Raw genomic sequence first — 27186 nt, forward strand, 5'->3', positions numbered from 1 at the left:
CACGAAATCCTTTCATTCACGAAATCAATTTAAGTCAGAGCACCATACAGGAATGTTGTATAAAGGAAGCAGTTGAGGCCTTAAAAGATCTGAGACTGAACATCACCTGAAATGCTCAGATCCCCTTTTCCAAATCTATAACATGACTATGATCCCATATATGACTAAGAATAAGAAAACCTTTGTAAGTACATATTTCTAGCCTAGCATAAAAGTTAGAGTTTATTAATTTAACCTAAATATACTTAAAATGTCTAATAACTATCCAATGAATTTTGCCTGTAAAATGAAATTATTTGCCTTTTAAATTTAATAGTCAAGTACAAATGTATTAAATTATTTATTTTTCACATATAAAACAGAAGAGAAAAGCCCTATAGTTGAGTAAACAGCCTTCTAAAATAATATCTGTTTCAATATATTAGACAACTCTCAGATTATAATATAATCACACTTGAATGCCTTTCAAACTTTTTTTTTACAGGTAGTCTGATTTCAAATGAAAATCTGATACACAAATGTTAGATTGCCCCCCAAACACATTATAAAACTTTCAGAAGCAGTTAACTGAATATAACTGATGGATTTATAAGCCAGTTTACAATTGAGAACAAAAAAGAAATCCATAACTTACATCTGTTGGAATTTGTAGCTCTTCCTTAGTATATTCACGAACTACCTTGTTGAAATCTTTTGGAAAGTATCCAAAAATACGGCCAACCTATAGTGCAAAAGAGACAAATATCAAATAAATTCTGTACAAGGAATATAAATAAGAGATTTCTCAGAAGTGGCAGGAAATATACCCATAATAGATAGGTATATGGTATAACCAAGAAAGAAAGTTGCTATAACAATTACACTGAGATTATTATTCCAAATAAAAATTAAGTACAGAACTGTTTAAACAACATTTACAACCACTGAAGTTCTTTTTTACATTTAGCTTAATTCTCAACACAGAGCATATAAAGTTAAGACTTCTGAAGTAAATAAAAGATCTGCATAGGAGATTAATGTATATTATATGGTTAAAACTATGTAAATCAAAGCTGGTTATAAATGCAATTCCAAATAACCTCTAGCAAGAATTTACCTGTACATTTTGTAGCATTGCTCATAAACCAATATTTATGTCTTTCTTAACCAATACACAACAGTCATAAAAATTAATAAGTAAAAACAATACAAAATCTCTAAAATGTATTACCACTATAGCAAATGTATTGATAGTATATGCTTTCCTAGCTTTTTCCAAATCTACTTTACAAGTACTTGGGGAGAAAATAAAATTACAATATAATGCATATGAAACCACATATCAAGCTTCAGTTTCACCCAAAATAAATCCTCTGCAGAAAAGAACCCCATTTATTTTCAGCACCAACAGCTAAATTATATGAAGTTACATAAAGTGTACAAAAGGTATATAAAGTTCCCCTTGAGAAGACACTCTTATTACTAACTACTGACTAAAAGGAACAGAAGATTCTTGCCAATAATTAAAGAAAACTGATAGGCAAATCAAATGCCCAAAAAAGAAAATTAAAAAGGCATCTTATCACTACCTCTAAAATATCCCCATTCATGAATGTTCTTGTTATATCTAGAAACCATCTGAGAGCCAGAATTAGTGGTAGAATACTGCCATGAAGATTAGATAAGACGGAACAATTAAAAGCTTCATCACTGCAGATAAAGTCTGAGACTCTAGAAAACCCACAATATTGCAGAATGAAAACTAAAAACTCGAAGGAGAATAATTTTGAAAACTAAAGAGTTTTAATTTCTTAAGTATAACACTCATGACATGAGAGGAGAGTCTGAGGGGAAATACACTTTTCCCTTCTAATGAAAATTCTATTAAGGTTAAATTTGGAAAAGGGAAATAAACTGGAGATGTATGGAGAAAGGAAACACATTTATCTCTTCTTATCTGTGTCAATTGAGACCATAGATTATATAAAGCTCCATAATTACACACTGGGTGGTATCCCATTTCTTGTGATATGAAAAAAAATGATGCAGAATCATGGAGGCTCATGACTGGAAATAATTTTTATATCTAATTTTGCTTCCATACATCATCCCTGCCAAGGTGCTGTTGATTTGATTTGTGGGTGGGGAGCAAAGAACTGCCACAAGAGAACAAATTTTGCATAAGCTACTATCAGAACAAATGTACTTAAGTGCCACTGTCCTGAAAGGAAATATTCAAAAGGAAGATGGATTAGCCAGGGGTTCTTTCCTAACTGAGTTTTTCACTTTATAGGGAGCTAAGATAAAACACAACCTGACTGAAGGCAAAGAAGACAAATGAATGCCACAGGAGCAATGCAAACAAAGTGCCACCCAAACACTCAGCAGTCTGCAAAGATCCTTTCTGGTCAGGTGCTGAAAGCAGGGCTCCTCAGGAAGACAGGATGAGTGCTGCCACCCAGAATGGCAAGAGTCCTAGGGATGAACATAGTTAACAGGCTACAATGTGACAGGAGAAAATGTAAATCAAGCCCATTTATCCAAAAGCTCAAAGAAGGGGAGAAAGACGACTACTATATGAAAAATGCCACTTAGGTACATGGAAAAACAGTTCCAAGTTTAAAGGTTACCAATCCTATTTGGTATACTTGAAAGAATCAATAGATGGTTCTTTATATGGAGTACTGCAACTGGGACTCTGTCTAAATATAAAGTTTGTACCTAGAGGCACCATGTTTCAAGATCATTCCCTAAGACTAAGAAATGGCAACAAAATGAAACTAGTTTTCCTATAGGGATTACTCTTATTTTCTGTCTTATTTTCTGCTGTGTGGTGTTTTATTTAGGGTGAGAACTTTCAAGGATGCAACCCGGAATGTCTCTAAACTGGAACATTCCTACAGTCATCAAAGACCCTTGCTACTATTTTAAGTAAACAATCTACATATCACATTTTTTAAATGAAAAGGACAATACTCATAAGCCTCTCAATGAGGTCACTCCTAGTGAATCTCCCAATTTAAAATATCAAAGCATGATATAAACAATGTCATGTCTTTCATCAGAAGATCTATACAACTGCCTGGAAGTAGAACCCCTGGGGGAACCTTCAGGCATAGAATATAAGAAAAGCAGGAAATGGATGAACCAGAAGTTGCAAAAAAGAAAAAAAGGGGGGAGGGAAAGGCACATAATGAACATAATATTCTGCTTTTAAAAACAGCACAAATGATTAGGTAAAATACACAAAAAAATCAACTTTAAATATGCATGCCTGAGTTACTATCTCAGACTTAATTTACAGGATTAACTCTAATGTCCATGAATCCTTCCCTTTTGAAGCAGCAAAGCTAGGAATTGTCAGGTTTTCACCATGACAACCTTTATGATGTGTAGAGCCTTCTGGAACTTGATGTTAGGGGTAGCAACCACAACCAGTTCAGAAAGTCTCCTGACTTTCTATGCTGTGCCAGGCCTAAGGCGTGTTAGGAGCACAGGGACTGGCAAAGAGGTCAGGTTAACTCTACAAAGACCCCAAGAAATCAGTCATTTAAATCTACACTGCTGAAAAACCCATAAAAAGTAAGATTATAACATCTGTCAAACTTTTACTTACACTTCCAGCCCAAAGTTCTGGTGATACCTCTGCAAGTTTATAGTAGACATATACATGGTTACCTTTTTTAAAATTCACAAAACGACAATCTGGTCCTCTGAAATCTTCAAGAGCTTCACCTCGATACATTAACACTGTATATAAACATTGAAAAAAGAAAAAAAAACATTAGGATTTGATTTTTCACAGTCCATATTGACTCATCAGGAAATATGAATCCCAATATGAACAAAAATCAAGTTTTTCCAGTACTCTCTGGAATCACTTTTAATTTACCTGCTCAAAGTATCTAAAATCCTTAGAGATTTTATTGCTATAAAATACAATATTCCCTGCAACTAGACAAGGAAAAAAGAAGCTTCTCTATTTTTCTCTATGCTGAGAAATAAAAAGCAAATTGGCTACCACCAACCATGGCTGGTTTCAGTGAAACTCTTTGTTCTTGCAGGCCTCAATTTTTTCTGTTTCATAATCATAAAAAGATTCATATTGCAAATATGTAAATCCAAATGTAGACACGGATAGGCTTAAGTATGGCTTCATGCAGATATAATAGGTAGGAGGTTAGAATATCCAGGAACCCCCAAGGGTTTAATTAACTTGAACTAACCGCTAAAAGACATTACCTTTAAGTGGCTGCAAGTGCTACCATGCAGCCGTAAACACTGTCAATTTCATTTGCAGCAGAGTTGCTGTCTCTGTGTTCAGGATCTGGGTAAATTACCAGGAAATGTATTTTCTCTGAGCAAATATTTTTGACTATATCCAACATTAAGATTGTTTCAAAACATCCTCATTCGTATTTTTTTTAATAAACAAAATCAAAAGTGGGTATCCTATCTGACAAGGAACAAGTTTAACCACAAGAAAAGGTCAGGCAATACCTTCATGCTTAAAATGCAGGACTAGAATCACAATTGATCTGGAAACTGGTAGAAGCACCATTTTTCTTTTGGTTGACCAAATACACAGTTTCTGATTTAAGAGGAAATGGACAATAGATGTATGTAAAAACCACAAAGAAATGGAAATAACACTTTTTCTAAAAGCCAATTAGCAGTAAAATACACAAGAATGTGTGTTTTATAAAAATATATGTCTGAGGAACAAACACAGATTTGGAGAGGGTAACTTGTTTTTTGAAGCTAAAATAGGACTATTTTCAAAACTGTCAGCATCCTAATTCATATATAATTAAGAGGCCAAGTTGAAGGTGAGAGACACTTTAAGGTGGGGAATTCTCATCACAAGTGAAAATGGCAATGTTTCTCTTGTTCCCCCTTAGGTCATAGAGGATTTACAAATCAGTAATATATTAGGTGACAACATAATGCATACTATGGAGCACCTATTTAGTTTTTTTTTTTTTTTTTTTTTTTAGCACTTATTTGGAAAGCACACAAGGACACCTGACATACATACCTCACTACTTCCTACAACATAACACAGACTCACCTGTTGTGTTTGGTCACATCTGTTTAGACACAGGCCATTTCTCAAGTTATGTTACCCCACTGAACCTTACCAACACCATGTCTTAATATTGAGGAAGCATCAGTGATGAGATTGTCCAGGTAGCCCACGTAGGATAGCGCTCGATAGCAAAGAATAGCAAAACTGAAAGGAAATATCATAGCAGCTGCTTTGCTTCTCTGAGTGTTTTTCCAAATTAACTGAATCTTTAAAACTTAGAGAAAAGAATGTAGTCCATCATGTTCATAATGTTAAATAAAGAAAACGATGGGGAAAAAAGGTGTGCACAAACATTCGTCTACAGGGACCATGAGAGGTCCCACTTGGTCCAGTGTACTTCTGCGCTTTCTGGAGAACCAGTGGATCATAGAGAGAAACTGTCTATCTGAGTCATTCTTCATTTCTTTTCTACCATGTATTTATTATGTCATAAAATGTATCTAGTAGGCATCTCTAACAACATATTGAAAACTGAACTCATTTTTCTCTCAAAATCTGCTCTTTTCAGTCTTCCCTATCTCAGAAATAAGAATGACAATTTAATTCCCATTATCCAGGTGCTCAAAGCCCAAAACTTACAAACCATCTTTGATCTCTATTCTCTCACATTCCAACTCCAGTCCATTAGACAATATTATGTCTTTATTTTTATAATTTTATTGAGATATAGTTGACCTACAATAAATTGCATGTTTAAGGTGTACGATTTGATAAGTTTTGACATGAATATATCCATGAGACTATCACCAAAATCAAAAGCCTTTCATCGTTCTTTGTAATCCCTCCCCCCTCCTTTTCTCTGCTGTCTCCAAACATCTCCTGTCATTATAGATTGTTTTGCATTTTCTAGAATTTGATATAAATTATACAGCATTTTATTTATTTATTTTTCTGACTTCCTTCTTTCCAAATAAGCATTTGAAACATGCCCAGAATCTGACCACTCCTCTGCATCTGCTAAGCCAATATACAGGCCAAACCCACATCATAAATCACCTGAATGATTCCCTTAGCCTTCTTCTGTCCTTGATTCTGCCCTCATTTTCCCTAATATCTATTGTCCTGATGGCAACTAGAGTGATATTCTTAAATATAAATTTGATTGTGTCTCTTTGCTCAAAATCTTCCTATAGCTTCCCATTTCCAAATAAAAGGCAATGACTTTAGCCAGGCCGGGTCGTACTCATCTGTAATCCCAGCAGCTCAGGAGGCTGTCAGGAGGATCCTGAGTTTAAAGCCAGCCTCAGAAATGTAGTGAGTCCCTAAGCAACTCAGTGAGACCCTATCTCTTAATAAAATATTTTTAAAAGGACTGTGGGTGTTGCTCGGTGTTTAAGTGCCCCTGGGGGTTCAATCTCTGGTATCAGGAAAAAAAAAAGAAAAAAAGCCATGACTTTATTATGGACTGCACTTCCTTATTATGGACTGCTCTTATTTAATGTGACTCCCCTCATCCTTTTCTCCCCATTTCCTAACATTCTTCTCTTGTCTGTTTGTTCTATTTAAATACACCAATCCCACCCCTGCTTCAGAGCATTTACACTTGCAGCTTTTCCTCAACCTTAACTCCCCAAATCATCTGACTAGCTAACTACCCCCTCACTTTATCATGTCTCTGTAACAGTGGCATTTCATGTGATAAAGGCCTTCCCTGGCCATCCTACACAAAATAGAGCCTCTTGCCATGACTATAAAGCCCATTACCCTGCCTTTCTTTCTCTTCAGACTTGCCTTACCACTTTAGGCTTCTCTTACCACTTGCCTTACATTTGTTTATCTACTTGACTGCTCTGACTCAACCTCAAACACAATTTCTAACAGGAGCAGGAAATTAGTTGTTTTGTTCATTACTGTTACATAAGTGATTAGGGAAATGCCTAGAATGTATGAGAGAGTTAACAAATGATTTGTTGGATAAACTCATGGTTCCAATGATATTATAAATATACTACACTATTAACCTAAACACATATATTAACTATTAAGCCCCCATATATAAATAGTACTGAGAGGAAATAAGCTATGAGAACAAGGCATTTAAGGTTCACCTCTCAGCAGCATGCGTCCTCAACTCCAGGAATGTACCCCTGAATGTGTTTGTTGTTGAATAAAAACATACTTGGGTGGAGAGTAATTGTTTGGTTACATGATACTGGAATATTTAAGTAGATCTTTTAAAACTAGTTTTAATTTTTTCTTATTTTTCTTATTATAAAATATGGTATGTTGTAGAATTTTTCTTATTGTAGACTAGAAATTAATAATAATTCATTGGTGGAAAAATCAGAATAGCAAAATGATCTAATTGCATATTATCTTCTTGATATTTACTTTGACTCATAATCAGATATACTTTTATATGCATAGTCAGTGCTTCCAGTTACTGAAGAACTAGCTTCTTATTTTGTAGAGTTTTCAATATTTTGATTTATCAGTATTATTTTTTAAACTTATTGCTTTAAAGACATATTAACTAGTCTGGTGGATAATGAGAAGAAAATTTCTCAACGGGCCATAATAAGGTAGTGGTAGTTCTTTCTACCAGGATACATACAATTAGTGGATGAATCAGCATTCACTTATACTCATAGCATTTAAATATGTGGCAATGATGTTTAACATGATGTTTAATATAAGGTTATATTAAAAACCTTCAGAAAAGGAACAGGATAGAATGTGGTGGTGATTGTTGGCATGGAGATAAATAATCTCAAGTGCATTATTCTTTAATACCTCAAAGGTAATTCTTACGGGGTAAGGATTGAGTAATTGTTAAAGGTAAATGTGACCAGTTTGGGTGGAGGGGACATAAAATTCTAAGATATGAAGAGTTCCTAATGTCAGAGTACAATCTAAATGAGACAAGAAAAACATATCTGAAACAAATAATTGGCAGCATAATAACATATACCATTGGAAACTTGTGAAGGCACTTGCCTAGGAGCATTCAGTAGGCCTAATGCTGCTGTTACCAGGAAGAACCTCATCTATTGTAAATGATGTGTCAGAAAATAGTGTCAAACATTTATGGAAGACTAAATCTCTCCAAGAGGGGCAACAGATTTACCCTCACATATGAAACATTGGGAAAAAAGTGGACAAAATACAAACAACAGTTCTCAGATATTAGATAATAAGCAGCATAAGAGTGACCTCTAAGATAAAGTTAAGCATGAGAGATGAGTGCTAGGATTATCCCAATTTACTCCCTGGAAAGAATTTTTCAGGCCACATCCAGAGAAGGGAAACTCAAATAGAAAATCTCCTGAGTTGAAGAGATGGATTTTAAAGTCTGAAGAGACCGATGCAGCTAGAAGTCCCAGAGCAGAATAAAGGAGAGAGTAGAGAACTGCAGAGGGATGGAGAGTGTGTACATGCACTAGCTCTCTAGACATCTATGGAGGGTTCCCCTGAAGTCTGCGGCTATGTAACAATGGGCTCACATGTAAGGCCAGAGAAAGAACATTCAGAAAGGAACAGAATGGAAGGTGGTGGTGATTGTTGGCATGGAAATCAATTTTTGTAATCACCAGCTAGAATGGAAAATCTATAATAAAAGGGCATCAAGTAACATAGTCAGTAAAAGGGAAAAATTAGCCCAAGATTGAAGGTAACTCCTGTCTAGCAGAATCTTAAAAAGATAAAAATGTTTCCAAGATAGTTTAGCAAAAAAAGCTATACACAACTCAAGAATATTTAAAATAATATAAAATATGTTCCCAAGATAGTTCAGCAAAAAGCTGTACACAGCTCAAGAATATTTAAAAGAATACAAAATATCCAGTACTCAACAAGGTAAATTCACAATGTTTGGAATCCAACAAAAATGTATGAGGCATGCAAAGAGGTAGGAAAATATAACCCGTATTGAAAAGAAAATTAATAGAAATGATCATTAATTACACTGTGATAGAGTTATTATACAAGGACATTAATACAGTTGTATACCATATGTTCAAGATGCTATGGAAAAGCATAAGCATGTAAAGGAGAAAAAAGAAGATATAAAAATGTCTTAATTATATAAAACAGATAAAATTAGATAAAATCAGATAAAACAATGGCTAAGGTGAAAATTACACTGAATGAGATTAACAGCAGATTCGACATTGAAGAAGTCAATATCAGCAAACTGAATATGCAGTGATAAAGACTCCAAAATCAAACACGGAGAAAGAGACTGAACTCAATAGAGCATCAGTATGCACAGCTTCAACCAGTCCAATATATATGTTATGGTAGATCCTAAAAGAGGTGAGAAAAACACATTTGAAGAAATAATAAATAAAAATGTTCTATATCTGATGAACACTCAGATTCAAAAAGCTCAATGAATAAGAAAAATGATAAAGATGACACAAATATACACTAAATGCTTAAAACCAGTGCTAAGAAAAAAATTGAAAACCATCTACAGAAAACAGATACAATTATGTACAAAGGATTGAAAGTAAAATGTCAAAATTCATTCAAGAACCATGCAAACCAGAAAACAGTACATCAATATTTTCAAGTTCTGAAAGAAAAAAACACTGACATCCTAGAATTGCATTCCAAATGAAAATATATTTCAAAATGATGTAGTCTTTAATGCAATTGAATTAAGTTGAACCCTACCCCACATAAAAATTACCTCAAAATGGACCACAGACATAAATGTAAGAACTCAAAATGGACAACACATATATATGTAAGAACCAAAACTAAATGTAAGAAATCATAGGTAAATCTTGGAGTAGACAATGACTTTGTAGTTAAGACACCAAAGGCCCAAGCACCAAAAGAAAAAAATAAGAAAGTAATGAACTTCATCAAATTTAAAACTTTTAAAGGCTACCATCAAAGAAAGTGAAAACACAATCATAGAAGAAAATATTTACAATCCATGCAGTTAGAATATAACTACCTAGAATATACAAGCAATTCTTATTGTTCAATATGAAAAGACAAATGGCAAGAAATTAGAATAGACATTTCTCCAAATAAAATATGCAAAAGCCAATAAGCAAATTAAAGGATACCCAGCACCATTAGGGAAATGTACAACCTCAGTGAGATACTACTTCACATCTGTTAAGATGGTTATAATCAAAAAGATAATAATAAGTTGGCAAGGATGTGGATCAATGGGAGCCCTCACACACTACTGGTAGGAATAGACTACAGACCTAAATGTAACAGCTAAACCTATACAACTTCTGGAAGAAAATATAAAAAGCTGCTTGGCAGAGACTTTTAAAACTAACTAGCTCTCTCTGCCTCATGCTCTCTTTTTTCTCTCTCTCCTCGCAGAAATAAATCAGACTTAAAAACTTTCTCTCATGCTGGGCGTGGTGGTGCATACCTGTAATACCAGTGGCTCAAGATGCTGAGGCAGGGGGATTGCAAGTTCAAAGCCAGCCTCAGCAAAAGTGAGGCACTAAGCAACTCAGTGAGACCCTGTCTCTAAATAAAATACTAAATAGGACTGGGGATGTGGCTCAGTGGTGGTATGCCCCTGAGTTCAATCCCCAGTACCAAAAACAACAACAACAACAAACGTTATCTATTCTATATTCATTGTTATGGAAATGGAAAGGTATGCTGACAGACTACGACATAGTATTGGCAAAACGTATCTCTCTCAAGAGAATGATATCTAGGATATACAAATGATTCTTACAACTTATTAATAAGAAAAATCACCCAATTTGAAAAGATGGGCAGAAGATGTTTTTTCTTCACCAAAGTAGATACAAATATGGTGAATGCGCACATGAAAGGATATCCAACATAAGTTGAAATGTAAATCAAAACTGCAATGTTATTACACATACAGTAGGATGGACAAAATTTAAGACTGATCATAACAAATGTTGTCAAAGATGAAGATTATGGTATCTCTCTTAGAACTGCAGACTATAACATGTAGTACAAACAATGGCACAAACTGTTAGAAAACTGTTTGGCAGTTGCTTTAAAAGTTAAATCACATCTGTCGAGATATTTACTCCAGAGAAATAAAAGCATACATCCACACTGAGACTTGTACACAACTATTCATGGTGGTTTTATTTGTAATAGTCAAAAAATTCCCAATGTTGGACTGTGGGAACATGTCTGTCTTACATGCCTCAGAACCCTTATACTCATATTAACCATATAGTAGGCATTTGATTACTAACTTTTACATGAATGTAGAGATTGATTTTTTTTACTGTTAATAGAGCTTCTCTTTTATTAAATATAACAGACAAAAGAAAATCACGTATAGCACAATGAATTATCACAAAGTAAACATATCCAGTGAACCCTAACACAGGTCAAGAAATTGGACATCAAATGCCAATCATGAGCACTTTCTTATTGCTCCCCTAATTATTATTTCTTATTGCTCCCCTAATTATTCCCTCCACTCCCCCAGAGTTAGGCACTATTTTAACTTCTAATAACAAGGATTAGTTTTGTCTGTTTTATTACTTTATACAGTGTAATCATACACATGTGTTCTTTGGTATGTGGCTTTTTTAGCTCCATATGTATTTTTATAAGGTTTATCCAAGTTGATGAATGTGAATGTACTTCTTATTTTCATTGCTTAATAATTTTCCACTGTATAAATATAACCTGGTTTACTTAAAAGAAATCCCCAATGTATATCAATAGGAAAATAGATCATAAATTTTGGAAACATACTTAGCAAGAATAAAGAACTATTGATAATAGCAAAAACAGGGAGATTCTGAATGAAATAAACTAGACAAAAAAGTAATATGCATTGAAAATTCTTTTTTTTTGTACTCCCTAGTACAAATATCCAGGGGTGCTTTACTGCTGAGCTACTCCCCAGCCCATTTTATTTATTCATTTATTATTAATATATATATTTTTTTGCTATCAGAGATAGAACACTTGGGAACTCAACTACTGAGCCACATCCCCAGCCCTCTTTTGTATTTTATTTAGAGATAGGTCCCACTGAGTTACTCAGGGCCTCGTTAAGTTGATAAGGTTGGCTTTGAAATCCCAATTCTCCTGTTTCACCATTCTGAGCTGCTGGGATTACAGGTGTGTGCCACCATGCCCAGTTTAGTTTTTATTTTGAAACAGAGTCTGGCTCAGTTCCCCACGTTTACCTCAAACTTGTGATCCTCCAGCCTCAGCCTCCTGAATTTCTGGGATTTCAGACTCTGCCACCACCTTCCAGCATATTCAGTTATATTTAAAGGTAGAAAGTTATAAACCAGGTAAATCATAGTAAAGGTCTTATTAAAAAAAATAATAAAAATAAAAGCACTATGCTTGGTCACAATAAGGTAAGTCAGAAAATGACAACAAATATCCATTTTCTGTCAGGTTGACCAGAACAGTATCATTTATCAATGGATTTCAAAGGGTCTCTTTCCTTCTTTCACTGTCCTTCCTTCCTTCCTTCCCTCCTTCCTTTCTGAGTTTTGGCGTGTGTGTGTGTGTGTGTGTGTGTGTGTGTGTGTGTGTGTGTTTGTGTGTGTGTGTACATCATCTTCTGTGCCAGTGTAAGAGGTTTAGGCAATGGATCATCCTTTACACCTGTGCCAAAGGACCCCAATCTTGGATCTATCTCCAAAGGTGGAGGTGACTCTAGATCCTCATTATAATCCCGAGAGTGGAAACTCCTAAAAAAAATAAACAGGTCTTTCTTGGTAACACCAGTTTCCTCCTTGGTAAAAGTTAGTGTAGTGTGAGGGTGGCAAGGGCCCTACCCTGCCACAAAATAAATGCTAAAATGTATTTTGGTATAAATTGTAAACACTAAAGAGTTAAAAGTAAGAGATGAGTCTTGGGATTTGAGCTAGACCTGGATAAGTACATAGGATTCAGATTCTAAAAAGAGAATAAAAGGCAAGTGAATTAAACAGCATAAGAAAGACTCAGCAGAAAGAAGTATGTTTAAAGGACAGTAAGGACACCTCATTTTGCTAAGAGGAAAGGATTCTATAAAGAATGACATATTTTTGTGCTTAGGCCAGATTATGAAATTCCTTGAAAATCAAGCATAAGAATTTAGACTTAATAGAATAAAAATGCAGAAAATATTAGACTTTTCATATAACTTAAGTGGAATTTAAACAAGTATCTTGTCCTTAAATCCAGGGAAGATGGAGGTTTAGGCTGAGCATGACCAGTAGGGCTGAGGCACTCCCCAAAATTAAAAAGACATGTTGAAGTGTACTGTACTAATGGAAGTGAGTCACATACAAGGCAAGGTCTTCTGCCAGCATCTACTGTTTGTCTAGCCATGACAAATATTAATCCACTTTCAACTGTACAAAGAAAGAAACTCAAACATCTGAAATTGCCCTAATATATGGCATGTATATGAGTTCCTGTTTCTGGTTCTGCCTAATTTACCTTGGCATTCTTTTCACGGAGGTCAAATATTTGGTGTGTTGAAATAAATGCAGAACAGATATTAGGGACTTGTGGCCTGCACATCTCAATTTCCACAGTGCACTTTTGGGCTTTATCCATTTAGTTTTCAGAAATATAAATTACTTCCTTACCAGAACAACAGCAGAAGTAAGGAATACAGCCAAAAAGATTGTAGTAAGAGTCAGAAGTCTAATTGTGTGACTATGGGCAAATCATTAACTTTTCTGAGTCTCAGATATTTCATCTATACAAATATGGGTCAAAGTTAAAATTTTATTATTCATTTTTAAGAAGAAAATGAGATAATATATGAAAGATTGCCCATTTATGTGGTTTAAATAATTAAACAGCAAAACCCTGGCGGTTACAGCCAATATAGACAATTGACAAAGCAACAAAAGTCTTGGCAATAAATGCTTTCATCACTAAGGAGACATTTTTAGATAGTGCCTACTCTGGAAACTGTTCTCTTTTCACTGAAACAAAGTAAGGCTGATAACATCCTCCCAAAGTGTGCTTGGAAGATCACAAGCACCTCTTAGAGGAGACAGGGAGAGTGGAGGAGAAAATATATTCTTTGGGATAACATATAGTCTACCAGAGCATACACTGAAGCAAAGCAAACCCTCCTGAATTTTCAGCATTTTAACTGATGCATGCAGTATAAAATTAGAAACAGGACCATAAACACTATTATGAAGACTATACACAGTGGGGGACACTGAACAAACATATATGGGAAAGTAAGTTCTCTGTGATTAGTATGAAAGCTCAGTCTTACCCAAATCCACATGAAATTTGAAATGGTTTGGAATACATAAGAGGACCAGTGAATGACATCAAACGCAAATGATGAAATAGAGAATCTGAACATGATCTTACTCTTATTTCTCACTCATCCCTTAAAACCACCAATAGAAATATAATATTAACTCTACATGTAAATTAAATTTTCTAGAAGTCATATTTTTAAAAGTAAGACAGATGAGCTTCATTTAATAATACATTTTACATAATTCAATATATTCAAAATGACATTCTTTTAACTTGTAATCATAATAAAAATATAACTGTTATTTTACATTCTTCATAATAAGTCTTTGATATCTGACTTATGGCACATCTCAGTTCAAACTTGGCACATTTAAAGACAGTCACAGCATAAGAATGTAGGGATTGTAAATTAACACTAGGCCATATCATATACTTGCACTTATTTTAAAGAAAAGCCAAGTTTAATAGTATATTTTAGGTTTTAAAATATTTTTGGCCAACCTCTCTTGGTACTTACTCAGAAGTGAGAAAAGATGATTGAAGGTATCTCAACATCCCACTTTTTTTTCACTCAGAGGTTAAGATTTCTGTTGCAATAGCTAGGGATTGCATTGTCATTTCAGATGAATGTCAAGTCTGTAATCCAAAAGTGTAAGTCATCATTAGGTTCCTACACTTGTCATTCTTTTATTATTTTTCATTGTTATCTTAAATATATTTACTTCTTGACAAAAATAAAGAAATAAAGAATTATATTAAAATGGATAATAAAAAAAATTGACTGCATAAAATCCCTTTTCGTTTTAGGTAGACCTACTGGTACAAACAAATCACCTGGATGCTCTATTTTTCTTTGGTAACAGGGATTGAACTCAAGGGCTCTAGACCACTGAGTCACATCTCCAGCTCTATTTTGTATTTTATTTAGAGATAATGTCTCACTGAATTGTTTAGGGCCTTACTTTTGCTGAGGCTGGCTTTGAACTCACGATCCTCCTGCCTCAGCCTCCAGAGCCCCTGGGATTACAGGCATGCAGCACTGCACCGGGCATCTGCTCTGTTCTCTTACTTAACTGCAACTGTGTTTTCCTTGGTAGATTACTTCTTTGCACAAGGGTTTCTTGATAGAAATCTATTGGTACTTTGGTTTGGACTATTCCTACTAGCTGAAGGTTATATACTATCTATGGGCCTGGCCAAAAAATGTTAGTAGTTTCCTCAGTCATGCTGAAACAACAACAAAATTCCCCAAGGCATTTCTAAACTTCTCTTGATAAGAATAGTATCACTCTCCCAGTTTGAGAGTCACTTCTTGAAACGTTAGTTAAACTCTGATCATTTAACAAAGCACCTTTAGTTGTAAGTATCCTATATTTTGTACTTTGCAAGTATTCTGTATTTTGTAATTTCTCTTATCAGCTAAAAAGAAAAGATTATAAAATCAACATTTAAGGCCAGGCCTCATGATGCACACTGTAATCCCAGTAGCTCTGGAGGCTGAGGCAGGAGGATCTTGAGTTCAAAGTCACCATCAGCAATTTAGCAAGGCCTTAAGTAATTTATGAATTTCCTATCTCAAAATTTAAAAAAAATGTAAAAAAGGGCTGGTGATGTGGATCAGTGGTTAAGCACCTAGATTCAATCCCCTGTGCCCATCCTCCACAAATCAACATTTTAAAAACCAGAATCACTAAAACATCAAAGAAACTCAAAGGCCCTTGAAAACAAAACTGAATTTGCTTCAAAGGTTTTTTGCTTTTTGTTTTCCACTTCAAGTTAACACTACCTTTAAAAAAAATCACATTTTTGAATTTATTTTTTATGACCTCTAAGAGGAATCTTACATTTTTCTACTTCCCTTTCCAAGACTATTCCCTCTTTTGCACTGTGTAATCTTGAATTTAAATCTGAATTAGTTGCATTGATTTTCCCTTGTGTTAATAGTCAAATTATGATACAATTTGAATTATTGAAATGCATATGGAGGGGTTTCTTTTCTTATTTTTAATGAAAACTCATATCTTTAAAATTAGCACCTAGGGGACTATAGGTGGAGACTTAATATGTAGAGTCATCAGCATGATAATTGTAATTAAATAAACACAAATCAGTTCATGATAGCTGATTTCATTTACTATTATAATCAGCTTTCTCCTCTATAAAACAGCACAATTAGTCCTAAATTGATATTCACTAATTGTATATTAGAGTTTCAAGGAAAACAATGAAGAGTTAGTGACTATCATAAAGATTGAGATGTGTTTTGACATCAGTAATTATTATTATTTTTAAGATGGGGGTCTTGCTATGTCGCCTAACCTGATCTTCAACTCCTGGACTCAAGCAATCCTCCTGGCTTGGCCTTCTGAGTAGTTAGGACTACAAGTCACCAAACCAGCCAAGTAATTATTGTTTAGTAGATCTCTTTTTGAACACTAAAATCACTACTAATATGATTGTATATGTTTGAAATTGGTTTTATGAGCAACATACAGATTTGATGCAATTCCCATCAAAATACCCACAAATTGGTGTGAATATACTTTGTATACAATGAGAGGTATGAAAAATTGTTCTCTATATATGTAATATGAATTGTAATGCATTCTGTTGTCATATATGAATTTAAAATAATAATAATAATAATAATAAATATCATTTTTCCAGAAGTAGAAAAAACAGTCCTGAAATTCATTTGGAAGAATAAAATATTCAGAATAGCCCAAACAATTCTAAGTCAATAAAGCAAGCTGGAGGCATCATCACAATACCTGACTTCAAATTATACTACAAAGCTATTGAAATAACCACTGCATGGTTCTGTCATAAAACCAGATACATAAAACAATAGGAAATAAGAGAAGACACAGAAAAAGATTCAACACAGTTAACAGTCATCTGATTTTTGACAAAGATGCCAAAAACACAGTGGGAGAAAAGACAGGCTTTAAACAAATAGTGCCAGGAAAATTGGTTATCCATATGTAGACAAATAAGACTAGACCCTGTACAAACTTGAAAGAGATCAAAAGCCCAGGAATTAGACCAGAAACTATGCAAATCCTTGGAAGAAAATATAGGTTTGAGACTCCAGCATAGATGTACAGGCAATGACTTTCTTATTAGAACTCCTAAAGCTCAGAAAATAATGACAAAAGTTAATAAACAGAATGGCATCAAATTAAAAAGCTTCTGCACACAAAGGAAACAATTAGTAGCATGAAGAAAGAACCTACGGAATGGGAGAAAATATATTTGCTAACTACTCTTTTTTTTTTTTAAGAGAGCGAGAGAGAATTTTTTAATATTTATTTTTTAGTTTATGGCGGACACAACATCTTTGTTTGTATGTGGTGCTGAGGATCGAACCTGGACTGCATGCATGCCAGGTGAGCGTGCTACTGCTTGAGCCACATCCCCAGCCGTGCTAACTATTCTTTTGACACAGGATTAATATCCAGACTATATAAGAAACTTTAAAAAACTTAACCCCAAAACCTCAAATAACCTAGCTTAATTGGGCAAATGAATTAAACAGATACTTCTCAAAAGAAGAAATAAAAATGGACAACAAATCTATGAAAATGTTCAACATCACTAGCAATTGGGGAAATGCAAATCAAAACTACAGTGAGCTTTCATTTCACTCTAGTCAGAATAGCAACCATCAAAAATATGAACAATATGGGGCTGAGGTTGTGGCTCAACAGCAGATTGCTTGTCTAGCACGTGCAAGGCCCTGGGTTCGATCCTCAGCACCACATTAAAAATAAATAAATAAAAATAAAGGTATTGTGTCCAACTACTTAAAAAAAAGAATATGAACAATAATAAATGCTAGAGAGAATGTGGAGAAGAAGGGACACTTTTGTTCTCTGTTTATAGGATTGTAAATGAATATAACCACTATTGAAATCAGTATGGAGGTTCCTCAAAAGACTAGGCAGGAAACCACCATATAACCCAGCTATACAACTACTCAATGTTTACCCTAATGAATTAAAGTCATAATACTAGAGTAGTACATGCATACCCATGTTTATAGCAGCACAATTCACAGTTGCCAAACTATGGAACCAAACTAGATGCTTATCAAGGATGAATTAAAAAAAAAAGAAAATGTGGCATATACACACAATGGAGCTTTATTCAGCCACAAAGGTGAATTATGTCATTTGCTGGAAAACGGATGAAACTTGAGAACATTCTGTTACACAAAATAAGCTAAACTCATAAGATCAAGGGAGCATATGTTTTCTCTCGGATGTGGAAGCAAGAGAGGAAAAAGGAAAAGAAAAGTGAAAATCAAAAGGAGATCAGTAGAGTGTATTAAAGGGACCAGGAGAGGAAGGAGTGAAGGGAAAATACTGGGGAATGATATTGGCCAAACTGTAGTGCTATATTGTACATGTGGAAATATGTAACGACAAATACTGCCATGATTTATGACTATAATGTATCAACAAAAAAAGGGAAAAAACAAAAGAAAGCAAACAAAATAACAAAATTGCTTTAATGTATATATGTATGTATGTATGTATACAGCCTAGCCAAACATCTATTGTGAGCATAAACATTAATACTCTGGAACAGTGATGAGCAAATCATACCTGTCAGCCTGACACTGTTTTTTTTTTTTTTTAAATTGTTCCCTTTATTCCTTTTTTCTCTTTCTTTCTTTCTTTCTTTTTTTTCTTTCTTTCTTTCATTCTTTCCCCCCTTCTCTCTCTCTCTCTCTCTCTCTCTCTCTCTCTCTCTCTCTCTCTCTCTCTCTCTCTCTCTCTCTCTCTGTCTCTCCCTTCTCTCCCTCCCTCCCTTCCCTCCCTCCCTCCCTCCCTCCTTTCTTTCTTTCTTTTTTCTTTCTTTCTTTCTTTCTTTCTTTCTTTCTTTCTTTCTTTCTTTCTTTCTTTCTTTCTTTCTTTCTTTCTTTCTTTCTTTCTTTCTTTCTTTCATGGTGTCCAACAATAACATTTGCGTTTGTAAACAAAGTTTTATTAGAACACAGAAGCTTATATTATTTACCCACAGTCTAGGCTGCTTTTGTGCTACACTGGCACTTGAGTGGCAATAAATACTTGCCTACAAAGTCTAATATGTTTATTATCAGTCTCTTTTCAGGAAAAGTTTGTTGATCCCTGATTAGATTATAGATTAAAGTCAGCAGAATAAATACATAAACATTTCTTTTCTTACAACTAAAATTGGCTATATGAAATGAGATAAATGATCTATTAATTGCCAAGGTAAATGTCTCTTCCCTATATAAAGTGTGTATTCAGGACTAGAAATCTTGGCACTGTGTCATGTCAAATGTAGGAAAAAAACCTGGCAGTTCATTTTGATGAGACTTAAGAAATTTCTTTTCCAGGGCATTTTGAGGTGTATCTAAACTTTGTAGATAATACAGGGAAGAACATTTTAATCTGCAAATAGATTATGTTCATTATTAGTTTGTAATCATTTCACAACTATCATATAATATTAAAGCATCATAAGAGACTGCCTATCATAATAGAAACTTTTATGACTCTAGCCATTAACTTGTATTTTTCTAGTTATCGTAGACCCATACTTTTAAGCTAGTGCTATTCGTAAAATATATGATTATTTAAGTCTGATTGCCTTACTAATTTTGACCAGTTTATTTTTCAGATATCCATTTTGGGGTTTACTCTTTCAATTAATTTTGGGTTCCATGGGCAATGAAATTGTTGTTGAGTATGTAAGATGTTGCAGTTTTTATGTAAGTTTACCTAAGTGCCTCTACAATTATTGATGGGCAAGGATATAAGTAATTTAGTACTTTTACTTGAAACTGTTATATATCTACTGTACTGGATTTGCTTTTTCTGACACAAAAGTGTATAAAACTAGTAAAACTAAACATTTTCAATTATTAATTTCAGACATGACTGTAGGCCTGGTGCACAAAACACAATTAGGGAGATGAAGCTCAAGTAAGATGGTGGTCATACTGAGTTAAGGAGAAAATTATCAAAGTGCAAGATTATCATAGTGGTTGGAATTTTGTGTACAAGAATGTCTGAGCTATTTATGGTGGATGCAATGTGATTATGTGTGTGTGTTAGAGAGAGAATACTAAAAGCCTGGAGGAAATTCATTTTTGATATGAATGTACCAGATGAGACTCTTTAAGGCTTAGCAGAGTTTGACTGCTATAAAGGAGACTGAAGATGTGCTAAATGGCAATGTTGGAAGAAATTAGGTTTCCAGCAGAGTCAGGTTGCAGCAGCTTCATTAATATATCAGGTATTTAATTAAGAGTTCAGAAATAAGCCTTAGCAAAAAGAACCACACACAAAAGAGTAAAGGGAAAATGGTAGACCTAAATTTGAAACCAAAATTGATTCATGCTGAAAATGTATGTGGCAGCCAGAAAGAAAAAAGAAAAAGAAAGATATGTGGGTGTGAAAGGAATCTGACGACAATCAAAGGGAGATCAGTAGAATAGAGGAAAGGGATCAGGGGAGAGAGGAAAGCAGGTAAAAGAGAAATACTCGAGAATGATATTGGCTAAGTTTTATCACTATATTGTACATATGTATGCAAACATAACAACAAATCCCACCATTATGTACAAGTATAATGCACCATGAAATATGGAAATAAAGAAAAATACCAAACCTAGTGAGGCGCGGTGGAATATGCCTATAATCCCAGTGACTCAGGTGCATGAAGAAAGAGGATAATGAGCTTAAAGCCAGCCTTACTAAAATTGTGGTTCTAAAGCAGCTCAGCAAGACCCTGTCTCTCAATAAAATACAAAATAGGTCTGGGGATGTGGCTCAGTAATTGAGTACCCTGAATTCAATCTCTGGAACCAAATAATAATAATAATAATAATAATAATAATAATAATAATAATAATAATAATAACAATAATACAAAATCTAGTATGATCAAAACAATTCACCAGTAATTAGCCTGCATGACACATAAAACAGAATATCCTTTATAGGGAGACAACATAATCCAGACTTCCTATGATGTATCATCTATAAATGACCAGAATATAATTAAAAAAAATTTGTGGTACCAGGGTTTGAACCCAGGGGTGCTTAACCATTGAGCCACAACCTCAGCCCTTTTTTGCATTTTATTTAGATACAGGGTCTCATTGAGTTGCTAAGTGCATCCCTTAGTTGTGGAGGCTAGCTTTGAACTCCTGATCCTCCTGCCTTAGCCTCCTGAGTCGCTGGCATTATAGGCATGTAGAATATCATTAAATTTTGCCAGAATGAAAAGAAGATAGAAAAATGAGAACCACAAAAGAAAATATCACATATAAAAATAGTTCCGTGAGCTGACCCAGATGTTAGGATTAGCAGAAAAAAAGTTAAATAGTTTTTATAACTAATTTCAAGGAGTTAAAGAAAAGCTTAATCATAATGAATAAGTAGATATGGGTGTCAACATATAAATAAAAAAATTCTTTTAAAAGAAATAAAAAGTATAGTATTTGAAATGAAAAGTTCATGAAACAAATCTATCATCAGATTGTATAGTGCAAAAAAAGGAAAAAGTTACCTTGGAGATAGACCAATAAAAATTATCTGGTCTAAAAATCAGAAAGAAAAAAATAGACACTTGGTTACTATCAGTACAAAGTGACCTAACATACATATAATTAGATTTCTAGAAGAATAGAGGCATAAATTGTACAGAAAAAAATATTTAAGACAATGATGGCTAAAATTATCCCAAATTAACAAAAAAAATGTTAACAGATTTAGGAAACTCAGTGAATACTTAGGTTAGTTACAAAGCAAATCACATCTAGATGCATCAGAATCAACTGTAAATGATCAATTAGGAGGAAAAAGGTCTTGAAGGTAATTAGAAAAAAGTGGTGTGTTATGTATTGGTAAAAATGTCTAAAATGATAGCTGACTTCTTATCAGAAATGAGAGGTTAAAGTTAATGGAAAGGTTTAAGGTGCTAGAAGACAAAAACTGCTAATCCAGGATAAATACTCTTCAAAACTGAAAGCAGAATAGACATTTTCAAATAAATAAAAAGTAAGAAAATTCAATACCAATAGATCTCTACTATTAACAATGCTAAAAGAACTCCTTCAGGATAAAAAGAGATGATCCATCAGGTAGAAACAGATGCACTGTGTGTTTTAGTTCACTGTGTAATAAACTTAATGGTTTAAAATAAAAATTCTTTGTTATTTCTCCTTATTCTATGATTTGGCTTTACATAACCTGATGGGTCCTTTGCTCTAGGTATTTATTACTGCTTATGTGGTTTCCTTTAGCAGGGATTGTTTAACCAAAGGTAGAACTGACAAAATAGCTTCGTTTACATGTCTGCTACTTGAACCCCAGAGTACATTTCTTCTCATCCTTCAACATAGATTTGCCTGATGTGCTCCTAAACAATGAGTCCCATCTCCATGTCCTAATTTTTCCTCACAGAATCTTAATCTTTCTCAACAAGGCTATTGAGGTGCACAATCCCAGAAGGTACTCAATAGCTCCTAGGTTCCAGGGTGTGTTGGTTACACAGGGTAGTGTCTAGTACTCACAAATATTTAGTATAATACAAGTCTAGATTTCCCTACTGACTGATTTTTATTTTGTTTAGATCTTTTTTAAAAACATACTGTTCCCTTCTATAGAATAACCTAAAAATTATGTGTGGATGGTAGTATTTTTCACCATACACGTGTATTCCACATTTAAAATATCATAAACAATAAGATAGGAAGATAAAAAGAAATAAGAGACCTACATTTATCCTTCCTACAAGAGTAGAATATAAAGGGACATACCAAAGATATTAAGTTTCTGGATCCAGGTAGCTAATTTGGGTTCCACTTCTTTAAGCTCACTCAAAACATGAAGAAATACCCTTGTCTTTACTCTATTCTTTTCTTGAATCAAGTGACGAATGACATAGTCCACTGCTTCATTGAGAAAATTTCTGCTAGAAAAACACATTCTATAGTCTTCTGTGCTCAAAACTTTCCAAGAAAGCAATTCTTTGAGAAGCTTGGAAGGGTTCAGTATACCCAATTTAATCTTGTCAGCATACTGCTTTATGCACTGCAGAATTCTGTCACCAATGAACTGACAATTCTGACTACTGTCTACAGTTTCTAGGAATAAATAACAAAGGTTAAACTGATAAATTATGCTAATTTGCAATGGCATAACTTAGAAAGAAATAACATAACATTATATTATATCATAAGATACAATTAAGATTGATTGCTTTATTTTACATAGACAACTCAAGAAACTTTAAATTAGAAATATAAATATTTAACAATACTTCTATATTCTCTTCATTTCACACCATTCATGTAATAGCATCTAAAATTTTATTTCCTCTAAAATAGTTTTTTTCCCTCAACAATCCCAACCCAATCTCATCACCTCCAAAATATTTTTAGTTCTTAAACATGCAAAATTAAAATACACTCACAAAGTTAAAAATACATTTTTCTATAGCAAAGATACTTATGATCAATCTGTAAAACAGTACTGGTATATTAGATAAAGAAAAGACAGCAAGTGGTAACTATTTCATTTTGGAAATCCAGGCACAATGGAGAAAACTGAGAAAACTTACTTCAACTTAAAACTAAAAATAAATATACTGGTTAAGATGTATACAGGAATAGTAAAATCACCTATGAGACATCCCCATGTTATTAGAGAATGAAAATACAAGCTGGGCAAGGCAATCTCTATGATACCTTTTATAAACTGCCTCTTTATTTGAACTATTCCAGACAATTAATAGTTAATTTACAGTTCAATATTTTGGAACTTAAATTCACATAGCAGATTGTACAATGCACTGTCAAACATACAATATGCAGGTCAGATATTATGTTCCAATTCAGTTTGAAGAAGAGGAAACAGACACAGTTTGCCTAGAGTTAGCAGCAGGAAAGCATGTGAATCGCTGTGTACTGCTTCTAAAATGATATTCTTCACACCAATCCCTTCACTATCTAAGAATAATAGAAGACAATGATGCTAACTGAATTCTATATTTTAGTGATAGTATGAAAATACTAACTGAAATCTATACTTCAATAAAATAATAATATGAGCCTTATAATTCTGTATTTGTACATTTAAGCAAATATATACTATTCTTATCATGTTTGGACTTCTGCATACCTTTCTGTTCTTCGTTTTTTGGTGGATTACTTTCTCTTAAGTCCTCTTCCATTCTTTCTTGTGCTAATTTTTTTTTGCTTCTTTTTTTTGGATCTTTCTTTTCAATTTTCTGTCTTCTTTCAGTCTTAGCTTCTCTAGGCTGATAAACATTTACAATTAGTGAGAATTTACCTTTCTTAATTGCTCAATGAACTATTTTCTGTTGCCTACTATAGAAAACATTCTCCAAGCAATAGGCTGTGACTTTTAATTAAGAAAGCTATGTATAATTTGTATAGATGTTATTTCCATGTACATAATGTATATAAATTACTGTGTAGGGTAAATAAGAATAGTACATGTACTCTGCAATCAAGATCCCATAATAAAATATTATTTTCACCCCAATAACAACATGGGAATTTGGTTGATTTGGTTACACTGATTCCTTTTCAACAAATAATTTTATACATCTTTTCTTTTGGTTTTTCTTGGTCACAAATTATAAGAAAAAAATCACTTTTTATGATGAAAAACAAAAAACAGGACCGAAAAGAAAAGAAAAAAGGATTGGAATTATTTGATCTGAACAGAAAGATACAGAGTTGAATAATTTTGACAATACACTAAGTATTTCAAGGTAAGAAATAGTCATTGGTTCAAAATGTTTAAAGTGGAGAAACATAGGAAAGCAAAAATGCTTTTGAAATTAAAAGCCAAAAGCTAACTATGTAATTTTTGTTAAATGCCAAATCTGTTGATAAGTAATTTCATAACATGAAATGTTATAATTTTTCTTACAAGTTCAACCACTAACTAGTGACTTTTTCAAATTTTCAGTATTTAATCATTCTAAAGCTAGTTCTGTTTTAAATATCCATAAAAATAATTTTTAAAATACTTATTTATATATGTGTACACAGCCAATTTTAAAAAATAGCACAATTTAGAAATCTGCATTTTACAGAGTTATATACTAAGAGACAATATAAAAAACTACTGATTGATTGTTAAAAATCTTACCTAGAATATTTCTGTTTCAGAATAGGTATTGGAGAAACCTTTTCTTTTATGACCTTGTGTTCAAACTTTAAATAAAACAAAGACATCCAAAATTTGTCTCATACTCCCATGACATAAAGCACAAAACCACAAGTAACAAATATTTAAGAAGCACACACAATGTTCAATTTGATAGAGAACAGTGATGATGTTTTGACCCAGACAAAAGCCCAGAAAGCTTTAGCAAAATAATTTACTGAAAAGAGGAACAAGAGAGTAGACACACTTTATGAAGAAACTTTAAATAATTAAGGGTAAGTAGAAGATCCAATAAATTATATATATTATAATTACCCACTCCTGCCACATTTAGATGGTGAAGTTAAAGGTAATCCCTCAAGGCACTCTTCCCCTTCTCTAAAACCCACACCTCCACCACTACCCCTTTGGGGGTATTAATAAAATGGAAGTTATCAAAAAGAGTAAACCCAAAATATAAAAAGTATGCTTTTCCTAGGAGGAAATAAAAGAATGTAAAAATGCTTCACTGCAATGCATGTCCTAATATTTATTTTCTTAAATGATATAACTTTTTTTTCTTACAAAAGAGAAGATTCAAATCACACAACTTCCTCAAACTTAAAACATTTTAACAGGTGTAAACATTTTGGTTACAAATTTAATAAAGTTTCTCCTTTATTAGATACTTACATCACATTTAACTTGACCACAACTGCTAAAGATGATAATCTTAGAAATGATACCTTCACAGTCAGGGGTAAGACAAATTTCTTGTAGAAAATCCTATTTGATTTAAAAGAGGAAGAATGTTATGTGTAGGAGGGATAAATCTATGCATGTATACCAATTTTTTAAACTTCGTTTTTAGCTGTAGATGGACACAATACATTTTATTTATTTATTTATTTATTTTTGTGTTGTGCTGAGGATCAAAACCTGTGTCTTACATATGCTAGGTGGGTGCTCTACCACTGAGACATAATCCCAGCCCCAACGCATATACTATTTTAACCACAAAGTACATTCAAAATATACAATGAAATTTCCTTTAGGGAGGCAACGAAAGTGCCTGATTGCTGCCATTTCAGAGCCTTCTTATAGGAAGACTGTATCCACACGTATGGGGCAGACCTTTCCCTGTGACTTGCTTTGTGGTAAAGGAAGTCAAACTGCCATAGCATATACCAGGTCTAAATGAGCACTCTAGGAAACACAGTGTGAACTGGCTATTGTTCTTTTCCCTCTGTTAAAGAAACATGTTCCAAAAAAGTACAACTTGGATTTGGAAATAAAGAACATGGCCACAGAGAATAGACCCGGCTGCAGCTCAACCCTGGCCAACAACGACAAAACTTCAGGACAAGTAATATAACCAAGAAAAGACCCTCTCATTGTCAGTCATAATATTCTGGTTGTATATTACTTCAGCATATCATAGTTAAAGCTGACTAATTAATAGAAGGTATTTAGAATTCTGGAAATGGTTAAGACAACTAATGGAGAGTACATAGCTTACAAAACTCAATGTAAGTAAAAAGACGGTAGAAGTGGCTACAGGGTTACAGTTATATCTCTAGCTATCTATGTGAAAATTAGTTTCTACCAAACTTAAATAATTCCAACTGCTAAAAGACACCTAATATAATCACATTTTTTCCCACTAGAGAAAATCGTTTGAATAGGGCTATACAGTATTAAAAAAGGTTTTTTTTAAGTCCACAGATTATATAGATCAGAAAAAAACATTGTAACAAGGAAAGAAGACTGTAAAATTGTGCCCTCTTCCAA

General features: G+C 33.6%; 1 protein-coding gene and 1 pseudogene across 1 annotated transcript in view; both read right to left on the reverse strand.

Moving 5' to 3' along the window:
- The window catches only part of LOC101961234 (transport and Golgi organization protein 1 homolog), a 52754-nt pseudogene extending 49030 nt beyond the window's left edge, over window positions 1-3724 (reverse strand).
- Window positions 3725-12878: 9154 nt separating this feature from the next.
- The window catches only part of LOC106145512 (E3 ubiquitin-protein ligase TTC3-like), a 70571-nt gene continuing 56263 nt past the window's right edge, over window positions 12879-27186 (reverse strand). The window contains 6 exon segments of the mRNA XM_078041108.1: window positions 12879-12910; window positions 23034-23360; window positions 24397-24469; window positions 24472-24535; window positions 25399-25463; window positions 26089-26181. Coding sequence (XP_077897234.1) covers window positions 12879-12910; window positions 23034-23360; window positions 24397-24469; window positions 24472-24535; window positions 25399-25463; window positions 26089-26181 — 654 coding nt within the window.

This window comes from Ictidomys tridecemlineatus, chromosome 3 (genome assembly GCF_052094955.1).
Source record: "Ictidomys tridecemlineatus isolate mIctTri1 chromosome 3, mIctTri1.hap1, whole genome shotgun sequence".
NCBI classification, from domain to species: Eukaryota; Metazoa; Chordata; class Mammalia; order Rodentia; family Sciuridae; genus Ictidomys; species Ictidomys tridecemlineatus.